At 45.1% G+C, this 22829-nt stretch overlaps 1 protein-coding gene across 1 annotated transcript in view; it reads left to right on the forward strand.

Annotated features, from left to right (window-relative positions):
• The first annotated feature begins 827 nt into the window (after positions 1 to 827).
• LOC141046841 (phospholipid-transporting ATPase VA-like) overlaps positions 828 to 22829 on the forward strand; it is an 85590-nt gene continuing 63588 nt past the window's right edge. The window contains exon 1 of the mRNA XM_073541494.1: positions 828 to 1480. Within this exon, the coding sequence (XP_073397595.1) occupies positions 1032 to 1480 (449 nt within the window). The 5' untranslated portion in view covers positions 828 to 1031. The remainder of the gene's footprint in view (positions 1481 to 22829) is intronic.

A 22829-nucleotide genomic window follows, 5' to 3' on the forward strand; every position in this document is an offset into this window, starting at 1 on the left:
AAGAGTCATTGCATAAAAAATATCAGACGGTTTATCTGCTTCAGTAAAAATAGAGAAAAAAAAGGACGCACCCAGGATGCAACGACGATGGCTCCTGAGAAAAATTGCTGCTTCTGTCAGTAACACCCTCACGTATGTGTAAATGGAGCCTTAGGGTTTGTTCACACTGAGTCTTTTTGCTGCGTTTTCGGAGTGTAGGCGTTTTGAGGAGGATTTTGAAGCGACTTTGGCCAATCCCGGCGCTGTGCACCAAATGCAGTACTATGGTGACACAGCTTTCCATGGAGCAGATGGGTGGCGGTAACTGCGCCTCGGCCATTTTGGCGACGCTGGTTGTGACTGTCGGGGAAACACAACAAAATTATATGGCAAATTCAGAGTGGTAGAAAAATGGGTGACTTTTAAGCTATTTTACGCCCGCGTTAGGATCTTAATGAACCTTCCCGCTGGATCCACTTCTAGGATTCGCTACATTTGGGGTCTCCTCCTCACTGAGGTGATGGAACGAGAGCAATGGGGGAGGAGACCACTGTTCCGGCTGCAGGTGTAATCGGAGTTGTCACCTTGTTTTATGTCATTTGTCACAAACTACAAAGAAATGATGGCTAAAAGAAAAGAACATCACAAAAAAATGCTCTGGCGGTAATATCCTCCTTGGTGTAAGCCCACCCTGCAGGCAGCGGCCACGGAGATAACACTGGTGTGTGCACGGTGCCGGTCGCCGCGCCACCATCTTCCCAGTCAGGGCTGTGCTGGAGCGGAAGCTGGGCGGCCGGCTGCCATTGGTGACGAGGCCGCGCTCCGCTCATAGGGAGGACGAGGGCGGGACTTAGAGGAACACTCAAAAGTTTGGAGACGAAAGTTCAAAGCGGGAACCCGGAATATCAGAGGAAAAAAACCCAAAACAACGGGTGATGCGGCGGCGCCCCGTCACGTCACAGGCGGGAGGATGAGAGCCGGCCGGCCTGTGTCTGCAGCGGGACATGAGGGAGCAGTAACTTGTCCTCCGCCTGCCCAGAGTTCGTAGGAGGATGCAGGCGGCCGGAGGAGACCCAAAGTGCCAGGTGGCAAGAGAGGAGCAGGGCACCGTGAGGAGGAGGAAGAAGCGGAGGAAAAGTAAGAAGGAGAACAAGGCGAGGACCGTCCGCTCCAGTCTGCTCTATGAGGCGACCGGCAAGACGGCGGCGGAGAACCCCAACCGGCAGCACGCGGGCAACGCCATCAAGACCACCAAGTACACGGCGCTGTCCTTCCTGCCCAAGAACCTGTTCGAGCAGTTCCACCGCCTGGCCAATGTCTACTTCGTGTTCATCGCTCTGCTCAACTTCGTGCCCGCGGTGAACGCTTTCAAGCCGGAGCTGGCGCTGGCCCCGGTGCTCTTCATCCTGGCTGTCACCGCCATCAAGGACTTGTGGGAAGATTACCGCCGCTACCGCTCCGACAAGGAGATCAATCATATGGACTGCCTGGTCTACAGGAGGTGAGTGGTGGCACTGGCAGACTGGGAGGGCACTGGTCTGTTGGTGGAAGATGAGGATAATGGTGGTTATACTGGTCTGCTGGATGTGAGTGGTGGGAGATGGGCGATGGTGATGATATCCAGTTCTTCTTTTCAGTGATGTTGATGATAATAGTGCTGGTGGTGGGAGATGAGGATGAAGGTGAGTGGTGGGATATGGTCATAATGGTGGTGGGACTGGTCTACTAGAGGTGAGGGATGGTGGTGGGACTGGTCTACTAGATGTGAGGGATGGTGGTGATACTGGTCTTACTGGTGGTAGATGGGTGATGTGGATGATTTACTTCTAGTTAGTGATGAGAGCTGAGGGATTTGACTTCATGGTTTCTTCACATCTTATGGTGATTGTCAAGATGATCAAAATCCCATCAGTATGTGTAATATTGATTCTTGACAGATCTAGAACTTGCATTAACGTCCTGTTAAATTCTCCGATTGAGCCTTTTAGTCAGTGACGTTTTCTAAGAATTAATTTCTCAGCAGTTCTCTTGAGTGATCTTAAGGCCGGGATCACACGAGTCTCCCGCATCAACACCCGGCGCTGCCGCTGGCACTCAGGATCGGAGCTGCGGCTCCATGTATTTCTATGCAGCCACAGCTCCGGTGTTGATGCGGGAGACTCGTGTGAGTTTCACACACGGTAGTGTGATCCCGGCCTAATTTTCCACTTTAAAAAACAATTCCTTTCGATGGAAATGTCAGAAGCTTAAAGGGAATCTGTCACCCTTTTTTTGACCTTTCACCTGCCGGCATAGACATCGGGGGCTTATCTACAGCATTCTGCAATGCTGTAGATAAGCCTCAGATGTAACCTGAAAGAGAAGAAAAACACATTATATTATACTCACGGAGGTGGGCGGTCCGGTCCGATGGGTATCGCCGTCCCATCCGGCGCCTCCCTTCTTCATGCGATGACGTCCTCTTCTCCCGTCCTGTAATGGCTCCGGCGCAGGCGCATTGCTCTGCCCTGTTGAGAGCAGAGCAGAGTCCTGCAGTGCGCAGGCGTCGGGAGAGGTCCGGCGCCTGCGCACTGCAGAATTCTGCTCTGCCCTCAACAGGGCAGAGCAATGCGCCGGAGCCATTACAGGACGGGAGAAGAGGACGCCTGCCTGCAGCCACTCGCGGCCGTTGCAGCTCCACTCCCGTCAACGGCTGCGGATTGTCCACTGCCGCCTGCAGCCGCCAGCGCCCCACTCCAGTCCGCAGTAGGGGCCGGCCCGTCGCCCTCCGCGGGTCCCCTAGTGCAGCCGCTGGCTGCGCCGGTGGCCTACCAACCGCCACTCAGCACCGCTGCTGCCCTCCCCTGTCTGGGGGCTGCGGCCTCCACTCTCCCACTCCCAGGCGGTAACCCGCTGCCTCCGCTGGGGGGGACATTCTGCCAAAGAACTCTTCTAGGGCCTGTTGTGCCCCCTGCTTCGTCTGGGTGTTGGAATGCCAGATCCTCAGCGGCTGGGCCCAACGCTGCGTTGCCGGAGCACCACCGAACGACACGCCGAGGGACGTCAGGAAGGCTAAGTGACACATAATAACTAAGGACCCGTAGTCGGCCATACCGCGTCCCTATAGTGACCGGCCTTTGCCAGAGTAGTCGTGTTCTCCTAATCAGTGTTTTCTTGTATTTGGTCCCTGCGAGGACAATTGTTATTTTGTTTGGTTGCTTAGGATAGCCCTACTGTCATCTATCTATAAAAGTTACTACCTAAAGTTTAATCCGTCTCGCGTCTTGTCACTGCATCCCGCGTACCTGCCATCACCACAGAAGCGCCATGGCAAGACAAGACACCTCATGGGATGTACCATCGACAGATAATGGAGGTGGCTGACAAGGAGAAATCCAACCAATGACTGGAGAAGGCTGGACTCCAAGACAGGACAGAGGCACTAATCATACACCCTTGAAGGCACCAACTGTAGTGTCTCATTCAATTTTTGTGAACAAAGTATAGTTGTGATACTCCTACACTCATAAAAGCTCTGCATGCAGTGCAATGACTGCCAGTAATTACAAGTAGGGTCAGCCATACACCCTTGAAGGCACCAACTGAAGTGCCTCATAAAAAAAATTGAAAAAAGTGTAGTTGTGGTACACTCATAAAGGCTTTGCGCCTGCGCACTGCAGAATTCTGCTCTGCCCTCAACAGGGCAGAGCAATGCGCCGGAGCCATTACAGGACGGGAGAAGAGGACGTCATTGCATGAAAAAGGGAGGCGTCGGATCGGACCGCCCACCTCCGTGAGTATAATATAACGTGTTTTTATTTTCTTTCAGGTTACATCGTAGGCTTATCTACAACATTACAGAATGCTGTAGATAAGCCCCCGATGTCTATGCCGGCAGCTAATAGGGGAAAAAAAGGGTGACAGATTCCCTTTAATGGGATGGTTGTATGGTCTGTGTCTACAGCAATAGCCTGTGAAGGCTGGCAGACTGCATTTAAAGGGGAGCTCTCAGCAGGATTTTGTTATGTATTCAGAGGACAGGAGGAGAAGGCAGCCGAGACACTGAATTCAGCAGTGTATCAATTAGGCTGTGTGCTTTTGTTTCCATACAATGAAGGTTTTATTACCAGTAGATTATTACTGCTTGGATCAGTGTATGTGAGCCCTGGTCCAACCACGCCTCCTCCTCTGATCAGCAGATCACTATCATTAGACAATGTACCTAGAAAACTGTGGTGTGAGCAGGGACAGCTTTCTGAGCTCTGCTACAAGAAATCTGAATGTGTCACAGCCCTGGAACCAGGCTCACTTGTGCTATATTAAGCTATTCTCAGATTAAATGGCAAAAACCTGCTGATAGATTCCCTTTAAACCCCTTCACGACCTGTGCCATACTAGTACTGCGGAGGTCGCTTCCTTTCCTTTGATGTGGGCTCCGGCGCTGAGCCCACATGTTTATCGGGATATGTCTGCTCTTTTGAACAGCTGACATGTGCTTGCAATAGGTGCAGGTGGAATCGCGATCCACCTGCTGTTATCAACTAGTTAAATGCCGCTGTCAAACTCTGACAGCGGCATTTAATGCGCACTTCCAGCCGCCGGGCCAGAAATACGCACATCGCCAACTCTGTTGAGGGCAGAGTAAAGTACTGCAGTGTGCAGGCGCCGGGAAAGGTCAGAGAGGTCCAGCGCCTGGGCACTGCAGTACTCTGCTCTGCCCTCAACAGGGCTGATAAAGTACGCGTGTGCAGGAGCCGAGGTAGAAGCAAGGAGGAGGACATCTTGGTATGAGGATGGGACGGCGACACCCATCGGACCGAACGCCGGGGTGAGTATAATCTCTCTTTTTTTTTTTTTTTTTCTTCTTTTTTTTTCTTCTTATCTTTCAGGTTTCATCGGGGGCTTATCTACAACATTACAGAATGCTGTAATGCCTAATGGCGGTGGCTGCAGCTGATAGGCCAAAAATGGGGTGACAGATCCCCTTTAAATTCTGCGCCAATATCACGGATTACGGCAAATCCGTGCGGCAGGAGACGACCCGCGGCAACCGTCGGGAGATCGGCTAGCGCTGCAGATCTCCCGACGGTAGTGGTGGTGTGCGTCGTTCGAATTCCACACCAACTCGCGGCCGGACTACGCCGGTCGCTGATTGGTCGTGGCCGGCCTCAACCAATCAGCGGCGTGGGATTTCCGTTACAAACAGACAGAATTAGACGATTATATAGTAGATATGTTACTTGCATTTTTTAAAAGAATATGCTGTGTCAAAAACTCATCCTAGGAACAAAGCCTATGAAGATCAGGATTTCCTTAAATGAAATGTGTTCTCCCAAGAAATACTCTTCTCTACAACTGTCTTTTAGGTCACATATGCAAGATGGTGGTCCACTACCTCCAACTCTCACTCTTGTCACTCATCCCCTTTTGCTATCGAAAAATTAGATCGCATTTGGCTGTGAAGGAGAGCCAGATTTTTATCTGGGAATAGGACCCCTAGCTTTTAGTAGTGTTGAGGGTCCAATAGGCTTGCCCCATGTCAATCACACTTGTATAAACCTGTCATTTCATAAAAAATAAGTTGCGGGAAAACCCCGTTTAAACCTTTGCGTTTAAGGGCACCAAAGACCCTAAGAACCATTGTATGAAAAGTTTCTGGAGAAGTTTCTGTACGCTGGAGTGAGCTGTACAAGAGACCCAGACCTGCGTAGATTCCCGCTTATCATGCTTTCCCACATGGTTCTCAGCTGACATTCAGTTATACACTGCCTTGTGGAGCTCAGCTGTGTGGGGGTTAAATAGAAGCCCATTCTAGTCCGCCTCCATGTGATCTGGAAACAAGAAGCTACTTAGTAGAGTCTGCCACGTTTTTAGCCTTGCTTCTAAGTACTGTGCTTCCCATTCATAGGAGAAGGGGAGGGACATGGGCAGTGCCGCCTCTTTCACCCGCTCTCCCTAACCTTATTATTCTGTATACTAGTGCCAGTCTGGGACAATGTTTGTTTTTTTGGCTGGGGAGGCTCATTCATGGCCTTTGGTGGGAGTCATATTATCAGCAGCACAGCACGTGTAGGTTTTGTTGTGTCACTCCCATCCTGTCTTGACAATGCATAGCTCTGCAAATCCTATAGCCGGAGGGCTGTGAGCCCTGTAATAACAAATGTACCTTTCCCTATTGTGTATGTACTCCTTGCTGTGGGAATGGGTGTGAGATACTGGGACCTCACAGTAGCATCTGACATCTGCTTTAGATTGCTGTCCTGTATTTCAGTGGAACATTTGGTTCTACACCCATTCTGGTGTCCAGGAGTGTGTGCCTGGGAGAGGCTGTCTGATCGCCAGCTCTTAGAAATTCCATTTCCACTTGTTTGATCCAAATGAAACTTGGCAGTTTTAGAGAGATTTTCCAGCATCGCAAACTGGTGTTTAATGCATCAACAAAATCATCTTCGAGCTGTGAGCCTGTCAAGTGCAAAGTGATAATTAGCTACACATTACTTACTAGAATCTACCATACTTATGACTACGGTATTCTTTGTGTGATGTTTTCTCGGCTACATTTTTGTAATATTGCTTTCCGACTGGTTAGTGACATATTTATTCCGGATTAAGATCTAACAGTCAAATGGAAGTGTTTGCGAACGTTGGTCTGATTCACGTCCTCATAGCAAGTGTATTTTCTTGTTGTTCTTATTCCAGGGCTACATGGTGACTTTGGCGATGGCATTTACCCAAAGTTTGCTAGGTGGTGCTACACCCTGACGCATTAAAAGTGAAAGGATTCACACTTTGACACCTACAGTTCCACAACACACAAAGTTAAAAAAAACTTTTTTTTTTTTTTTTAAACTTGCTTGTTGCACTACTGTATGTGTTGCAATGCGATCCCATTCACTTCTGTAGCACAACGATGTAGCATCACCACAGAGCGAACTTCGGTCATGCCACGCTGGTGCGATCAAAGTTGCTGTGTAGACCAGGTCTATGTTCACACGTTGCGTTTTTTATGCAAATTTTCACCTGCATTTTACAGTATCGGCATCGTGTATGAGATTTCAGAAATGTAATGCACACAGCTTGGTTTTCTTGTCTCCAGTATTTTGTGCAAAACCTTGGGGTTTGCAGAATGCAACATGTCACTTCTTTCAGTGTATTTCACCCATTGAATGCAATGGGTGGTGCAAAAAACGCTGAAAAGAGCAGGTATCTGTTTTTGGTGCCAAAACCTGATGAAGTAAAAATCGTGTTTTTTTTTGTTTTTTTTTTGTTTTGTTTTTTTTATATGCGCTAAATTTTATCAGCATGCACAAGAAACAAATGTACCTTGATAAAAACGCAGCAAAAAAGGAATAAAAAATAAAAACTAAGCAAAACCTACTTTTAAGCAGCAAGTTTTTTACTGGCAGGTTTTGCCTGTGGAAAAAGAAACGTAGTGTGTGAACATATCCTTAGAGCTTCAAGTACCTGCCTCATTGCCAGTCTCATGACCCAAGTTAATGGCCTCATAAGCATACATTCATACCCACATCCATAAGACAAAAAAAGAGAATACAAGTGCATGAACTAGCCCTTTTAGGCTAAGTGCAGACGTACTTTTCAGCCCTGCGGATTTTTCCGCACAGTATTGAAGAAATCCGCAGGTCAAATGACCTGCATTTTTCCTGCAGATTTCTTCCTTTTTTTCTTGCGGTTTTCCCCTGCGGATTTGGAGAATGGAGCAGGTGGAAACCCGCACAAAAGTGGTGACATGCTGCATATTTTGAACCACAAGAAAACCGCACAAAAAAATCTGCAGCGTCTGCACAGCGTTTTTTTTTTTCAATTGACTAACATGCTACTGTACATCACATTGTGGATATGCAACGTTTCTGCACGGAATAATCCGCTGCGGATCTGCTGGATATCTGTATCGTGTGCACATGGCCTTATTAGGATTTAGTCCATCAACTGAAGCTCCTTGACTGTTGCATAATGTTGTGAGCTACTCACACAAGGATGCCTTTAACTTTAGAATATTGCAGCACTGTCTTGAAAGTTATATTAAGGAACTGGAAAGCAGATTAGACTGTTCTCATCACATTTTGTAAATTTGGTTTATGCAACAGAAAAACTTTCCCATGTACTGAAGGTTCATTGGTCCCCCTGTAACATGTGTGATCCCTTTGGCTTGCGAGTCCTCTGATCGCTTATACATTCAAAATATGATTTTGGCCTAATAACATCTTTTGACAAGCTGTTACTTTCTGCTTCAGGCTGGGATCACACATGCAAGAAGCTCAGATGAGTCTCACTTGTTAATACCCGGCACTGACGCCGGCACTCCGGAGCGGGTGTGCGACTGCATGTGTTTCTATGCAGCCGTGCGATCCTCTCCGAGTTTCTCGCATGTGTGGTCCCAGCCTCATAGTAAAACTGGGACTGACTCTTGCCTACATAACAACCCTGCCCTAGTTTCCCTGGGGTAACAGCTGCTCTATGCAGTGGGAGGTTGCAGGTGAATGTGTGTGCAGCATGGTGGCTCAGGGCTTAGCACTGGTTGTGTGCAGCGTTGGGTTCCTGAGTTCAAATCTCAGCAAGGACAAAATCTGCAAGGAGTTCACGTGGGCTTCCTCCCATATGCCAAAGATATCCAGATAGCAAAATTGCTGTAGATTGTGAGCCCCAATGGGGTCAGCGATGATGATGTGTGCAAAGCGCTGTGGAAATTAGTGATGCTATACAAGCAAGTTAAATAATATGCACATTTGTATCTCTTATGACTTTTCAAATGACTGCCTGACCACATAATACATGAGTCCACCAGAGCGAGAGCAATGGCACTCCCGTCTAGGAGATTGATATCCCCCTAAAATGTGTACGGAGGTTTTAATGAAATCGGAAGGTATGGTAACAATTAGGTGTGCCGTGGTCTTTATACACTAGTGTAAATGAAAAAACTGCAAAACCACATACTTAAATACCAGTGACATTACCACAGTTTTGTAGTCCCCACTGGGAAGAAATGCAATAAAAACTTTTTTTTTTTTTTTTAACTATACGAAAATTGTATATACCACGTGGAGTATTTATTTTTTTCATGGGACTCAATGACAGACATTTGGAACTGTATAGGCGTAATGCTGGATATATCGGAGATATATATTCAGCAGACAGTTTAAAATATCCCGCAAAATGGAACCTGGTCTGGAACAGAGCTGGGCAGAGTGTGTGCCTAGTTTTGCAATTCCTTACATTTATTATGAGCAATGTGATATATTATTAATGAATAACTAAGATATTAAAATATCACAGAACTTTGTGATAAATCTGCCATTCTCGGATTGGATTGAAATGAAGCCCTGTGCTAATCATCTGGCTCCTATAAGGTAGTGTGATGTGTGTCCCTTCTATTCTGTTTCACTTGTTTGATATTGATGGCTCTTTTTTTTGTCTTGTGTTGACTGCAATTTGCAATTCTGTTAAGAGTGGAGACACCCATTGCTTGTCTGGTTTATGTAAACAGGCTCATTGTCTCCTGCACAAACCTCCTTATCCTAAAGCAAAACATGAAACAGATAATAGTCTAATTGGTAGCTGTCCCTGGTTAGATAATACAGTACATATATAGGTTTGCTGTAACTGGTTAGATAAGCAAACATGATCATTGTTTTAATAATAAAGGTTCCTCATACATGTTAATTAGCTGATGGCTCTTGGGGTCTATCTCTCCTGATTTCCCCCATACACATGAACATTCAGCTCTGCCTAAGTAAATGTTCACTTGTTTTCAAAGGGGAGAATGGAGAAAGTGGCTGACAGGGTTCTGGCAGTGACTTATCTCCTATTTCTAAAAAAAAAAATTGGGCATTACAGGGGTTGTCTGGTCTTAAGTTACTGATGATGTGTCCTAAAGGTCCCCATACCTTTTCGACTAATGTCGGATGATATTGATGGGTTTTAATGTTTCTAGGGGCATCGGCTCAGATTGTCAGGGGACGTGTCTATCGGACACGTCTGGTTTTGGACTACCAATTGCATTATATTCCAGTATTTGAGCCCACTTGTCAACCAGCGACTTTTTCATAGAGAAGACAGGAACTCTCAGCCAAACGAGCACTACTGTGTATGGGAAAGTCGTCTGAGGTGGCTGACCTTTATTTGTATTGAATAAAGGTTATTTGTAATATTCCTAAAAAAAATCTTTCTGGTTATGTATCTTTTTTAGGTAACTAAAATAGTTAATAACATTTCCCACATGTCTACGTAATAATAATCTTTATTTTTATATAGTGCTAACATATTCAGCAGCGCTTTACAGTTTGCACACATTATCATCGTTGTCCCAGATGGGGCTCACAATCTAAATTCTCTATCAGTATGTCTGAAGATAGAGTTAAAATTTGATCAATAATTTCTAATTTTTTTTCAACAAATATTGCAAAACTTTTTCTATTTTTTTTTTTTGAGGAGGGGGACCGCATCATTTTTGAAGTGACTTTGGGGGGGGATTTATTTGACAGAAAATACCCAAAAGTGACACCAGTCAAAAATGTATGCATTGTTGAAGAAAAAGATGAACTCCTTACTTTTTTAACAAAATGTTTTACTTTAGCCACAATTTTTTTTCACAACTGTAGCAGGAGTAAATGGAGCCCCAGATTTGTAGTACAATTTCTCCTGAGTATACAGATAACCCATATGTGGGTGAAAACTACTGGTCGCACTGCAGGGTTGGGAAGGGAAACAGCACCATTTGACTCCGGCATCGAGAGCGTGATGCCATTTCACATTTGGAGAGCCCCATTTGGGAAACTAGACCTCTCAAGGAATGTATCTATTTGTGTGGTGGGCACCTTATAGCGTAGAGCCATGAAAATCATTTTTCCCATAAAAATGGCTTTAGACCACAATTTTTTTTTATTTTCACAAGGGTGACAGGAGAAAATAGAGCCTGAAATTTGTTGTGCAATTTCTCATGAGTACACCAATACCCCTTATGTGGTCAAAAATCACTTTGAAGGCACAGTGCAAAGCTCAGAATTGAAGCAGCGCCATATTAGAGTTCAGAATTTGGTGGAATGATTTGAGGTGCTACATCACATCGGCAGAACCCCTGAGGTGCCAGAACCTAGTAAATATGCCTGTTTGGTTGATATTAGGAATGCAAGCCCTGGACGGGGATCACTACAGCAGGATGTTGCTACTAGCAACCAGGAAAACTGCTGTAGATAGGAGGGAGATAGGAGTGCAGCAAAGGCAAGACAGATGTTGGTGGTAGGGGACTCTATAATTAATATGAAGTAACAAATATACACTGGCGCTTCCTAGTGTGCAAAGGTTGGATATATATATAAAAGGTAACCGCTGCTGGTAAATATATATTGGGTCTGTGCACACCCAAAAGAACAAACAATAGGCAATAGAACAAAATACCTGCTCTGGTTAACTATATCCAAATATAGGAATACTAGACGAATCCCTTTAAGGGACAAAAAGAGCATAAATGAAGAATCAAAAATCAAATGCAGCATAAAATAACCTTGATAAATATGTATAATAAGAGCCATCAATTAGGTGAATGTGGGTTAATATGCCACTTACTTCATATTGGTTGTAGAGCTGCAAATAGATCCAGCGTGTGCCGCATGGAATGATGGCTGTATCGCGGTAATGGGAACAGAGACGCGACACCAAGGAGGCGTCCCTCCTGTAGATGGTGGTGTGCACGCGTCTCTGGGGTTAACAGCCGCTGGATGTAAAAAAAACAATGGCGCACTCCGGCCAAGAGGCGTCGCCGGCGTGCAGCGGCTGGAGCAAGGGAGGGGAGGTCAGGTGACGTCACCGGAGGGAAAGGATGGGAGCGCGTGCAGGCCAAAATAGATGCCAACGCGTTTCTAAGGTCTACGGACCTTCTTCATCAGGGCTCCTGGTCCTGGTGCACATCAGTACCAATGACAAGGTGAGAGGGAAGTGGAAGGTCCTTTAAAAATGATTAAAGGGAACTAGGAGAGATGTTGAAAGCCAGGACTTCCAAGATGGTGCTTTCAGAAATACTGCCGGTGCCGTGAGCGTTACAAGAAAGACAGCAGGAGCTTAGGGAGATAAATAAGTGGCTAAAGCTGGAGTGAGAGAAACAAAATAGGAATCTTGTGGGTATGATACCTTTTAATGGCTAACAAATAATAGTGAATGTTGTTACAAAGCAAGCTTTCGGGACTGCTTATGTCCCTTCATATCCCTTATCCCCATATGTCCCTTGATATCAGCCTGATGAAGGGACATAAGCAGTCCCGAAAGCTTGCTTTGTAACAACATTCACTATTATTTGTTAGCCATTAAAAGGTATCATACCCACAAGATTCCTATTTTGTTTCTCTCTCTGAGAGCACTTTATATATTTTTTTCTACTGGCTAACACGGTACCAAACCACTTTTTTCATTTTAAAGCTGGAGTCACACATAGCGACTCACCAGTGATCCCGACAACGATATCAACGTGTCAGGATCGCTGGTGAGTCGCTACATGATCGCTGGTGAGCTGTCAGACAGCTTCACCAGCGATCAGCACAGCGACGCCGAGCGCGCGGCATCGCTGTGTACGTTAGTTACCAGCGCGCTGATGCAGGGAGCTGGTAACTAAGGTACACATCGGGTATCTAAGGGACGTGCGTCCCTTGGATACCCGATGTGTACGTTAGTTACCAGCTGATCGCTGGTCTCCCGCCTGTCACACGCAGCGATGCGTGCTGGCCAGCGGGAGACCAGCGATGGAAGAAATGTCCAGAGGTTTCCAAGAGCGATCAGCGATACCGGCAGGGAGGCCGATCGCTGTCAGACACAGCGATCTCGCTGGTGAGATCGCTGTTGTGTCACAAAACTTGTGTGACGGGGCCTTTAGAATTTGGTGCAGTAAGGAAGGGTTTGGGTTAATGGAGTACTGGGCTGACTTCTCTGGCTACAGGCTCTACTGTAGGGCTGTGCTGCACCTCAATGGTGAGGGTGAAGCTGTGCTGGGGGGGGGGGGGAATGGTCAGATGGATGGAGTAACTTTTAAACTAGAATCTGGGGGAAGGGTTGTTGTGCTAATAAGGGGATAGAGTAGATAAAGAGAGTGAGACAGTAGGGGTCAGTGAGGATTTAGGAAAGGCTAGGATATGCAAGGAAAGTAGGGAGCTGAGTAGGAGTATTAGGCCGCGGTCACACTAACCGATGCAAAATACGATCCGTAGTTTACATGCGTAATACAGATGAATGACCCCTAAATAGTGCTCCGTAAGCAAGGTGTGGTCGCGTATTTTGCACATGTCAGCATCCGAAAATAATCCGTATGGCATCCATATGCCGAGATTTTCTCGCCGGCTTGCAAAATGGACATATAATGGAGCCCTATGACAGGGTTTCTAACAGAAACGAAAGAATAGATTTAGACACATAGAATGCATATACATACATGTCATTGAGACACATATATATTTATATTTCTCAGAGTTCTTCATAGCAGAATAACCGCTAATTCAATTGCCGGCTTCTATCAAATCATTCTCCAACCTGACATGAAATGACACATGGTTTACATTCAATAAATCATTTCATGTTTTTTTTTATATTAATTAGATGAGGGTTTGTGTGCAAAATTTGGGAGGCATAGTTGTTATTTTAAAGGGTTAATTCGTTGTAAAAAAATGCGTGGGCTTCCGCAGTAATTGCCAACCAGAGAGGTTAAGCAGGTGAGTGAGGGCAGATTTTAATAGCCATGAAAGGGACCATTGTTTATTTCCCACGGTCATTAGTTCATTCACAGATCAGCCGGGGGACTCCCGCTGACGTCACTGAGGCTAATTCTATTTCTATAATTATAAACAATATTTTTCTGTAGTTTTGTTGGCTCTGGTTGACAGTATCCTACAGGTTTATAATTGTAGACATTGGGGCTTATGGAAGAACTGGAGACTCTCGAGTCTTCAATTCTTTCATTATGGGTTGGCGGCTGCGCAATAACCAGTTGGACCTACCACCACCACGTCAGCTTCCAGTCTCCAATCAAGAATCTGTGCCTTATGTCCTAGTGGGGGTTGAGGCCTTTCAATTAGCCAGGCATGTAATGAGGCCATATCCGTGAAGAAACCTGGACCACCGGCGCAGGATCTTTAACTTGTGCCTATCACGTGCCCGACGACTGGTGGAGTACGCCTTTGGCATTCTTTGTGAGAAATGGCGGGTGCTCCAGTCAGCCATTCAGCTGAGTGAAGCGAACGTAAATGAGGTCATCAAAGCTTGTGTGGTCCTACATAACTTCACTAGATTTAATGATTGTTCATCATCTGATGTTGGTGAAGGTGTGGTGGACAATGGGGATAGGCCTAGCCCACATGTGATCCCTTTACGTCGTCCGCTCTCATGACTCAAAGTCCGTAATGTGTTCACACAGTATTTTGTTTCACCTCAGGGTGCTTCTACCTGGCAAGATCAGGCTGTATCTATGTTGTAATGTTCATATGTGTGTCTATATAAATATCATTTTTTTTCTTTAAGTTGTTTTGTGTGTTCAGCTTTGCTTACAGATTTTTTTTTTTTTTTTTTTTTGGGGGTTCCTTAAGGAATTAATGAAAGAAGAGTCAAAACTTGGCAAATTTAAACTTTGTATAAAGCCAAAAAGTAACTGTTTGATACTGAAGACCATTTTTGTGTCTCATGGCTTTTTTGGCCCTAAAAATTGGCCACTTTTTTGTCACAAGATTTGTACAACCAAATATAACAAAATCAACATAAATTTGCTAAAGCAAAAACAGAGAAATATAAAATTATTTACAATTCTTGGTATGTTGGTGGAGGTGAGGGGGGAGACCAGCCTCTTTGTTGCTGGCTTGGGTGACCAGCTTGACCATCACCCTGTTGGGGTGCATAATCTAGGCCCTGAGGTAAGATGTGGCCATAAGGATTATGCTCCTGGGGATTATGGTAGCCACGTGCATCATACCCCCCAATATGGCCATGTCGTCCAAATCCAGGTTGGGGCCAGCCTCCAACACTGGGTCTGTAAAAGTGGCCATATTTGGCAGGTGGGTTATAGGCTGCCATTTGGCCCTGTTGTGGCCAAGGTTGGTTGGGGGGGGGGGGATAGGTTGAGGTGTAGGCACCCGTGGAGGAGGTGCCTCAGATCCTAAGACAGCATGCACATCTGGGTGAGGGGGTAAGGCGGAGAAGGTTACGGGGTGAGAGCTGCCACCTCTCCGGGAACTCAAATACCTCATATGGCGTATTGGGGTGTGTGCATGCATCAATGAGGATCTGAATGGATTCTCGCACACGTAGCCTCACCTCACGGGGTAGGGGACGGAGGTACCGGGCTAGACTACAGGAATATGCCTCTTCACCCTCATCCAGGGCAGCCCTGGACAGGTAACTGAGCACCCCCTTGTCACCATGCCTCTGGGTATCAGAGGCAGGGATCTCTCGCCTTCCTCTGCCACGGCGGGATATGGTAGCAGGCTGGGGGGAGCCCTCCAGACGTACAGTAGGGCTGCTGCAGTTGCCTGGTTCCTCAAGGCTGCCGGGTGCTGGTGCAGCTGATGGGACAGATCCTGCTACAGGAACTGGTGCTGGTGGAGCTTGGGGGTTGCAGCTGGAAGACTCAGAAGATGGGCCTGCCACCTCTTCACCACCCCCGGCCGGGTCTATAATGGCCTCAGAATCCGACCCTGTCTCCCTCTGTGAGGTTGGACTGAGTTCTGTTAGGAAATGTAATAAAAAACAAAAAGATTGGTGATCTGATCCTAAACACCATATGTGTAATGTGGTGTGATGTATGTACTTACGGTCTGAGATCCATAATAGGAACCAAAAAAGCAAGGCGGTCAAAATTGTACTTCCGCTTGGTCGGTGCTGTAGTCCCACTCCTGGCCCACTGCTGACGTTCCCGCCGGTACTGGTCGCGGATGCTGCACCAGCGTCTCATCACATCTTCAACTGCAATTTGACAGAAAAAAGTCTTATTACATTGCTGAAATTTGTCCAAACAGTTTCTCAACACTTCACATAGTCATGTGGCCTAGTAGAGTGTCAGTTTAAAAACAAATTCTCTCTTAATAATAATAATAATACATTTTATTTCTATAGCGCCGACATATTCCGCAGGGGATTTGTACAGACAATAGACATTACAGCATAACAATAATCACACAGATTATAACAACTACCAAGAGGAATGAGGGTCCTGCTCGCAAGCTTACAGTCTATGAAGAAAGAGGTAGACACGAAAGGTGGGTGGTAACAGTTGCCCTGATTGTATGGACCAGCCATAATGTGAAGTGTGTAACAGTACAGACACAGAGGGCTAATGGATGCATAAAGCATGTGGGAACATGATGCGGGGAACCTGGTTATGGTAAAACTTTTGGCTGTGCCACACAGGGATAGATTAGGTTAATGTGTTGAGGCAATAGGCCAGTCTGAATAAATGCGTTTTCAGGGCACGCTTAAAATTGTGGGGATTGGGGACTAATCGTATTGACCTGGGAAGTGCATTCCAAAGAATTGGCGCAGCACGTGTAAAGTCTTGGAGACGGGAGTGGGAGGTTCTGATTATTGATGATGCTAACCTCAGGTCATCAGCAGAACGGAGGGTGCGGGTAGGGTGGTATACTGAAACAAGGGAGGAGATGTAGGGTGGTGCTGAGCCATGGAGGGCTTTGTGGGTGAGGGTAATAAGTTTATACTGAATTCTGGAGTGGATGGGTAGCCAGTGTAATGACTGGCACAAGGTAGAGGCATCGGTGAAACGATTGGTGAGGAATATGATCCTGGCAGCAGCATTCAAGACAGATTGGAGAGGGGAGAGTTTGGTAAGAGGGAGACTGATTATAAGAGTTACAATAGTCGAGACGAGAATGAATAAGAGAAACAGTAAGAGTTTTTGCAGAGTCAAAAGTAAGAAAAGGTCGAATTCTAGAAATGTTTTTGAGGTGCAGATGACAAGAGCAAGCCAGTGAGCGAATGTGGGGGGCAAAGGAAAGCTCGGAGTCAAGTATGACCCCAAGACAGCGGGCATGTTGCTGGGGAGTAATAGTGGAACCACACACAGAAATGGCAATGTCGGGTATAGGTACATTAGTAGAGGGAGGAAACACAAGGAGTTCAGTCTTTGACAGGTTCAGCTTCAGATGTAGTGAGGACATGATGTTAGACACAGCGTTTAGACAATCGTCGGTGTTTTCTAGAATGGCTGGCGTGATGTCAGGAGAAGAAGCATATAATTGGGTGTCCTCAGCATAGAGATGGTACTGGAAACCAAATCTACTGATTGTTTGATCAATAGGGGCAGTGTACAAGGAGAAGAGGAGGGGGCCTAGAACCGATCCTTGAGGAACCCCAACAGTAAGGGGAAGGTGAGCGGAGGAGGAACCGGCAAAAGATACAGTAAAGGAGCGGTCAGAGAGATAGGAGGAGAACCAGGAGAGAACGGTGTCCTTGGTGAGAGGAGGAGGAACCGACAAAAGATACAGTAAAGGAGCGGTCAGAGAGATAGGAGGAGAACCAGGAGAGAACGGTGTCCTTGAGGCCATTGGAACGGAGCATAGTGAGAAGGAGCTGATGATCCACAGTGTCGAATGCTGCAGATAGATCCAAGAGAATTAGCATGGAGTAATGACCATTTGATTAAGCTGTTAGTAGATCATTAGACTTTAGTGAGGGCAGTTTCAGTAGAGTGTAAAGAGCGGAAACCGGATTGGAGAGGGTCAAGAAGAGAGGTATCAAAGAGCTAGCGGATAAGACTGGAGTGGACCAGGCGTTCCAGGAGTTTAGAGATAAAGGGAAGATTAGAGACAGGTCTATAGTTAACGCCACAGTTTTGGTCGAGGGATGATTTTTCAAGTAGTGGATGTATGATGGCATGCTTAAATGAGGAGGGAAAGATACCAGAAGAGAGAGAGAGAGAGAGAGAGAGAGAGAGAGAGAGAGGTTAAATATTTTCGTTAAGTGAGGGATGACAGCAGGGGAAAGAGACTGGAGGAGATGTGACGGAAATGGGTCACTGGTGGAAGTGGTTGGGCGAGAAGATGGAAGGAGCCTGCTTACTTCTTCTGTGACTGGTTCAAAATCAGAGAGTGAGCTAGATGCAGTGGGGGAGGGAGGACAGTGCATGGTATGAGGTGATTGGGAGATAATTTCCTGTCGAATCTGGTCAATTTTTTTCTTTGAAGTAATTGGCCAGATTGTCAGCTCGGAGCTCCGTGGTTGGGGCGTTTACTCTTGGGTTGAGTAGAGAATGAAAAGTGTCAAAGTGAGGTGTTGAAATAGGTCGCTTACAAACAACGATCCCAAAATATACATATTAGGATTTTAGGGGCTACTGGGAACACTTGTAATTTCTTGCATTTAAGATGATTGTTAATAAATTAGATAACTTACTCATTTGTTGCTGTTCCTCACGTGTACGTTCCACAAACTCAGGAAACATCTGCCCACAGATGCGTCTCCATGCTGCCCCTTTTCTGGCCCGGTCGGAGTAATGTGCATCCCTTTGGTCCCAAAGTTCGGGCGTTTCCTGGACCAAAACGAGCATCTCTACAATAATGTGGGTAGACATGCTGCAGGACTCCGTGGAGGCGTTCTTCTGGGATGTCTGGGAGCACGTTTTGAGCTAATTAGCATGTCTAAGCTTCCTTATAATGGATTGGCCCATTTCCTGTCACCTGGAGGTCTTGTGTATTTCCCACAAGTCACACGTGGTCCGTGTGTAGTGCGTATTTTTTGCGCACCCATAGACTTGCATTGGCGTATTTTGGCTGTAATACGCTGAAAATTGCAGCATGCTGCGATTGTCTCGGCCCGTAAATACGGGCGACAAATACACGGATTATGGCAACTGCCCCATAGAGAAACATTGGTCCGAGTGTAATGCGTTGTTTTTACGCCTCTCGCTCATCCGTATTTCTCTCTAGTGTGACGCCGGCCTAAGGCTGTTATGTAGTTCCATATCAAATGCCTTTGCAAATTCCAGATAAATAACATCAGCTGCATTACAACATCCAGATTTGCACTTAACTCCTCATAGAAACCCAACATATTAGTTAGACACGACCTATCTTTCATGAATCTGTGCTGGTAATCAGTTATTATAATATTCTCTGCAATATATTTCTGCAGGTCATCTCTTATAATGCCCTCAAAAATTTGGCGCACTACTGATGTTAGGCTTACCGGATGGTAGTTGCTTGGCTCCACCTTGTTACCTTTCTTAAATATCGGTACCACATTAGCCATCCTTAAATCCTGTGGCACCAACTCTATTACAAGAGAGTCTAAGAATATAAGACACAGCAGTCTGTCAATTACTGAGCTCAATTCCCTCAGTATCCATGGATGAATGCCATCTGGGCCAGGGGATTTGTCAATGTTTGATTTGCTCAGACGCAGGCCTTCTTCTTGCTCTACTTGCTCGTTGTTAGGTCCTATTTAAGTGATTTCTTTATTGAGAACAGGTGTGGCAGTAATCAGGCCTGCGTGTGGCTAGGGAATTTGAACTCCGCTTCTCAAAGATGTGATAAATTAACTGTGGCTTATGTTTTAAGGGGGCAATCACTTTTTCACACAGTACCCTGCAGGATTGAATTTCTTTTTCCCTTACTAATAATGCAGTTTTTAAATGAAGGTCTTTGTGTTATCTTTGTCTAATATTTAAATTTTGCTTGGTGAACTGAAATATTTAAGTGTGACAAACATGCACAAGAATAGGGAAAAATGAACGGGGCAAACACTTTTTAATAAAAAAAAAAAAAAAGAGAAGCCAGCGCTGCTTGTGGTTAGAACGCATAACATGAAGTGCATATGCACATATTAACATCTAACTGTATTCAAAATGAGACATTTGGCAAAATATTGATCAATAAATTGAGCCACCCCGCAGCGCCAAGGCAATCTCATGTGGGGGGTCCTACTCTACATTTTTATTATTCACTGTGCCATTACGGCCTCTTAAATATTTTAAAAGCAAGACCATATCAAATGCAATCCGTACCTGAAGCATATCTGCATCACTCCCCTGCAGCCAGATGAAGCAAGTGCAGATAACGGCCAACCAGGTCTGAACATAGACATCTCAGGTTTGACCTCCACAAAATGCCTGACCAGCAAACACAGATGAATGGCGATGCAGGCTCAGACACAGGTGCACAAATTAATTAAAGCCTGAGGCAGGGCGGGGCTGCTGTGTGTGTGCGCACAGCAGCCTAGATCCATCACAATGAACACAGCAAAAATGGCGAACATAAACATCTAACCATATTAGATGTTAATATGTGCACTGCACTTCATGTTGTGCGTTCTGACCACCAGCAGCGCTGGCTTCTCTTTTTATATTGGCAAACACTTTTTAACTACATTTTTTTATTAGTTAGTCCCTTTGTTAGTCTTTCACCTTTTACAGTCTGATCATGGTTATAAAGCATTACAATGCAGTGCTTTATAACTGTCAGTTATGCACTAACACACAAGCTTAGAATCATAGAATCGTAGAGTTGGAAGGGACCTCCTGGGCCATCTGGTCCAACCCCCTGCTCAAAGCAGGATTCGCTAAATCATCCCAGTTAGATGTCTGTCCAGCCTCTGTTTGAAGACTTCCATTGAAGGAGAACTCACCACTTCTCGTGGCAGCCTGTTCCACTCATTGATCACTCTAACTGTCAAAGTTTTTTCTAATATCTAATCTGTGTCTCCTCCCATTCAGCTTCATCCCATTGCTTCTAGTCTTTCCTTGTGCAAATGAGAATAAAGTTGATCCTTCTACAATGTGACAGCCCTTTAGATATTTGTAGACAGCTATTAAGTCTCCTCTCAGTCTTCTCTTTTGCAAACTAAACATTCCCAAATCCTGCAACCTTTCCTCATAAGACAGGGTTTGCAGACCGGTCACCATTCTGGTCGCTCTTTTCTGAACTTGCTCCAGTTTGTTGATGTCTTTTTTAAAATGTGGTGCCCAAAATTGGACACAATATTCCAGATGAGGTCTGACCAAAGAGGAGTAGAGGGAAATAATTACTTCACGTGATCTAGACTGTATGCTTCTGTTAATACATCCTAGAATTGCATTTGCCTTTTTTGCTGCTGCATCACACTGTTGACTCATATTCAGTCTGTGATCTATTAGTATACCCAAGTCTTTTTCACATGTGCTGTCACTTAGCCCTATTCCTCCCATTCTATATATGCTTTTTTCATTTTTATTGCCCAGATGTAGTACTTTGCATTTCTCCCTGTTAAAAACCATTCTGTTAGTTGCTGCCCACTTCTCCAGTTTATTTAAATCTTTTTGAATCCTCTCTCTCTCTTCTCTAGTATTAGCTATCCCTCCTAGCTTTGTGTCATCAGCAAATTTAATCAGTTTACCCTCAATTCCTTCATCTAAATCGTTGATAAAGATGTTGAACAATACAGGGCCCAGGACAGAGCCCTGTGGTACCCCACTTGAGACATTCTTCCAACTGGATGTGCAGCCATTTACGACCACTCTTTGGGTCCGATCACTAAGCCAGTTATGAATCCACCTAACAGTTGCCTTGTCCATTCCATACTTAGTCATTTTTTCAATAAGGATTGTATGAGAGACTTTGTCAAATGCTTTGCTGAAGTCAAGATATACTATATCTACAGCATTTCCTTGATCCACCCAATCAGTAATACCATCATAGAAGGAAATTAAATTAGTCTGACATGACTTATTAGTTACAAACCCATGCTGACTCTGTTTAATCACTTCATTCTTATCCAAGTATTGACATACATGTTGTTTAATAATTTGTTCAAAGATCTTTCCTGGTATAGAAGTCAGACTCACCGGCCTATAGTTGCCTGGGTCCACCTTCTTCCCCTTTTTGAAGATAGGAACAACATTTGCTCTTCTCCAGTCTTCTGGCACTTCTCCTGTTCTCCAAGAATTTTCAAAGATTATGGAGAGGGGTTCAAAAATTTCTTCTGCTATCTCCTTCAGTACTCTGGGGTGTAATTCATCTGGACCTGGAGACTTGAATTCATTTAGGTTAGCTAAGTGTTTCCTCACTATCTTTCTGTTTATAAATATCCTGGATTCTTCTATTCCCTTAATAGGACAGTGAAGAACAGTTGATGTTACATTTCCTTTCTGAGAGAAAACAGATGCAAAATAGGAATTTAAAAGTTCAGCCTTCTCAACATCCTGTCTTACCATTTCATCATTTTCATCCTGTAAAAATCCTATAGCATCTTTGACTTTTCTTTTACTTTTGACATATCCCCAAAATCCTTTATTATTGCTTTTGACATCTCTTGCAAGTCTCAATTCATTTTCAGCTTTAGATAATCTGATTTGTGCCCTGCAGGTTCTGCAGACAGCATTATATTCTTCTTTAGATATGCCTCCCTCTTTCCATTTTATAAACATTTTTTTTATTCCTTTTTAGCATGTGCTTAAGTTCTGTGTTCATCCATCCTGGTTTCCTTAAATGCTTCCTATTCTTCCCTCTTTTCGGAATTGTTAACAACTGTGCTTTGAGAATTTCATTTTTCAAGATTTCCCATCCTTCCTGGACATTTTTGTCTTTAAGGATATCCAGCCGTTGGATCCCTCCAATTCTCTTTCTGAATCCCTTAAAATCTGCCTTTCTGAAATCTAACCTTGACGTCTGAGTCTTCACAGGTCTTCCGCCTCTAGTTATCCAAAATTCTAAAATAGCATGGTCGCTACCTCCTAGGGTCCCAGCCACTTTTACCTCCTCAACCATTTCCTCCCTGTTTATAAGGATTAGATCCAAGGTAGCAGTTCCCCTTGTTTTCTCCTTTACCTTTTGGAAGATAAAGTTGTCAGCAAGAGAGGATAAGAATTTCCTTGACCTGTTAGTTTTGCCTGAGAGAGATTCCCA

Source organism: Dendrobates tinctorius, unplaced genomic scaffold (genome assembly GCF_039654945.1).
Source record: "Dendrobates tinctorius isolate UK_male_01 unplaced genomic scaffold, ASM3965494v1 ptg000121l, whole genome shotgun sequence".
NCBI lineage: Eukaryota > Metazoa > Chordata > Amphibia > Anura > Dendrobatidae > Dendrobates > Dendrobates tinctorius.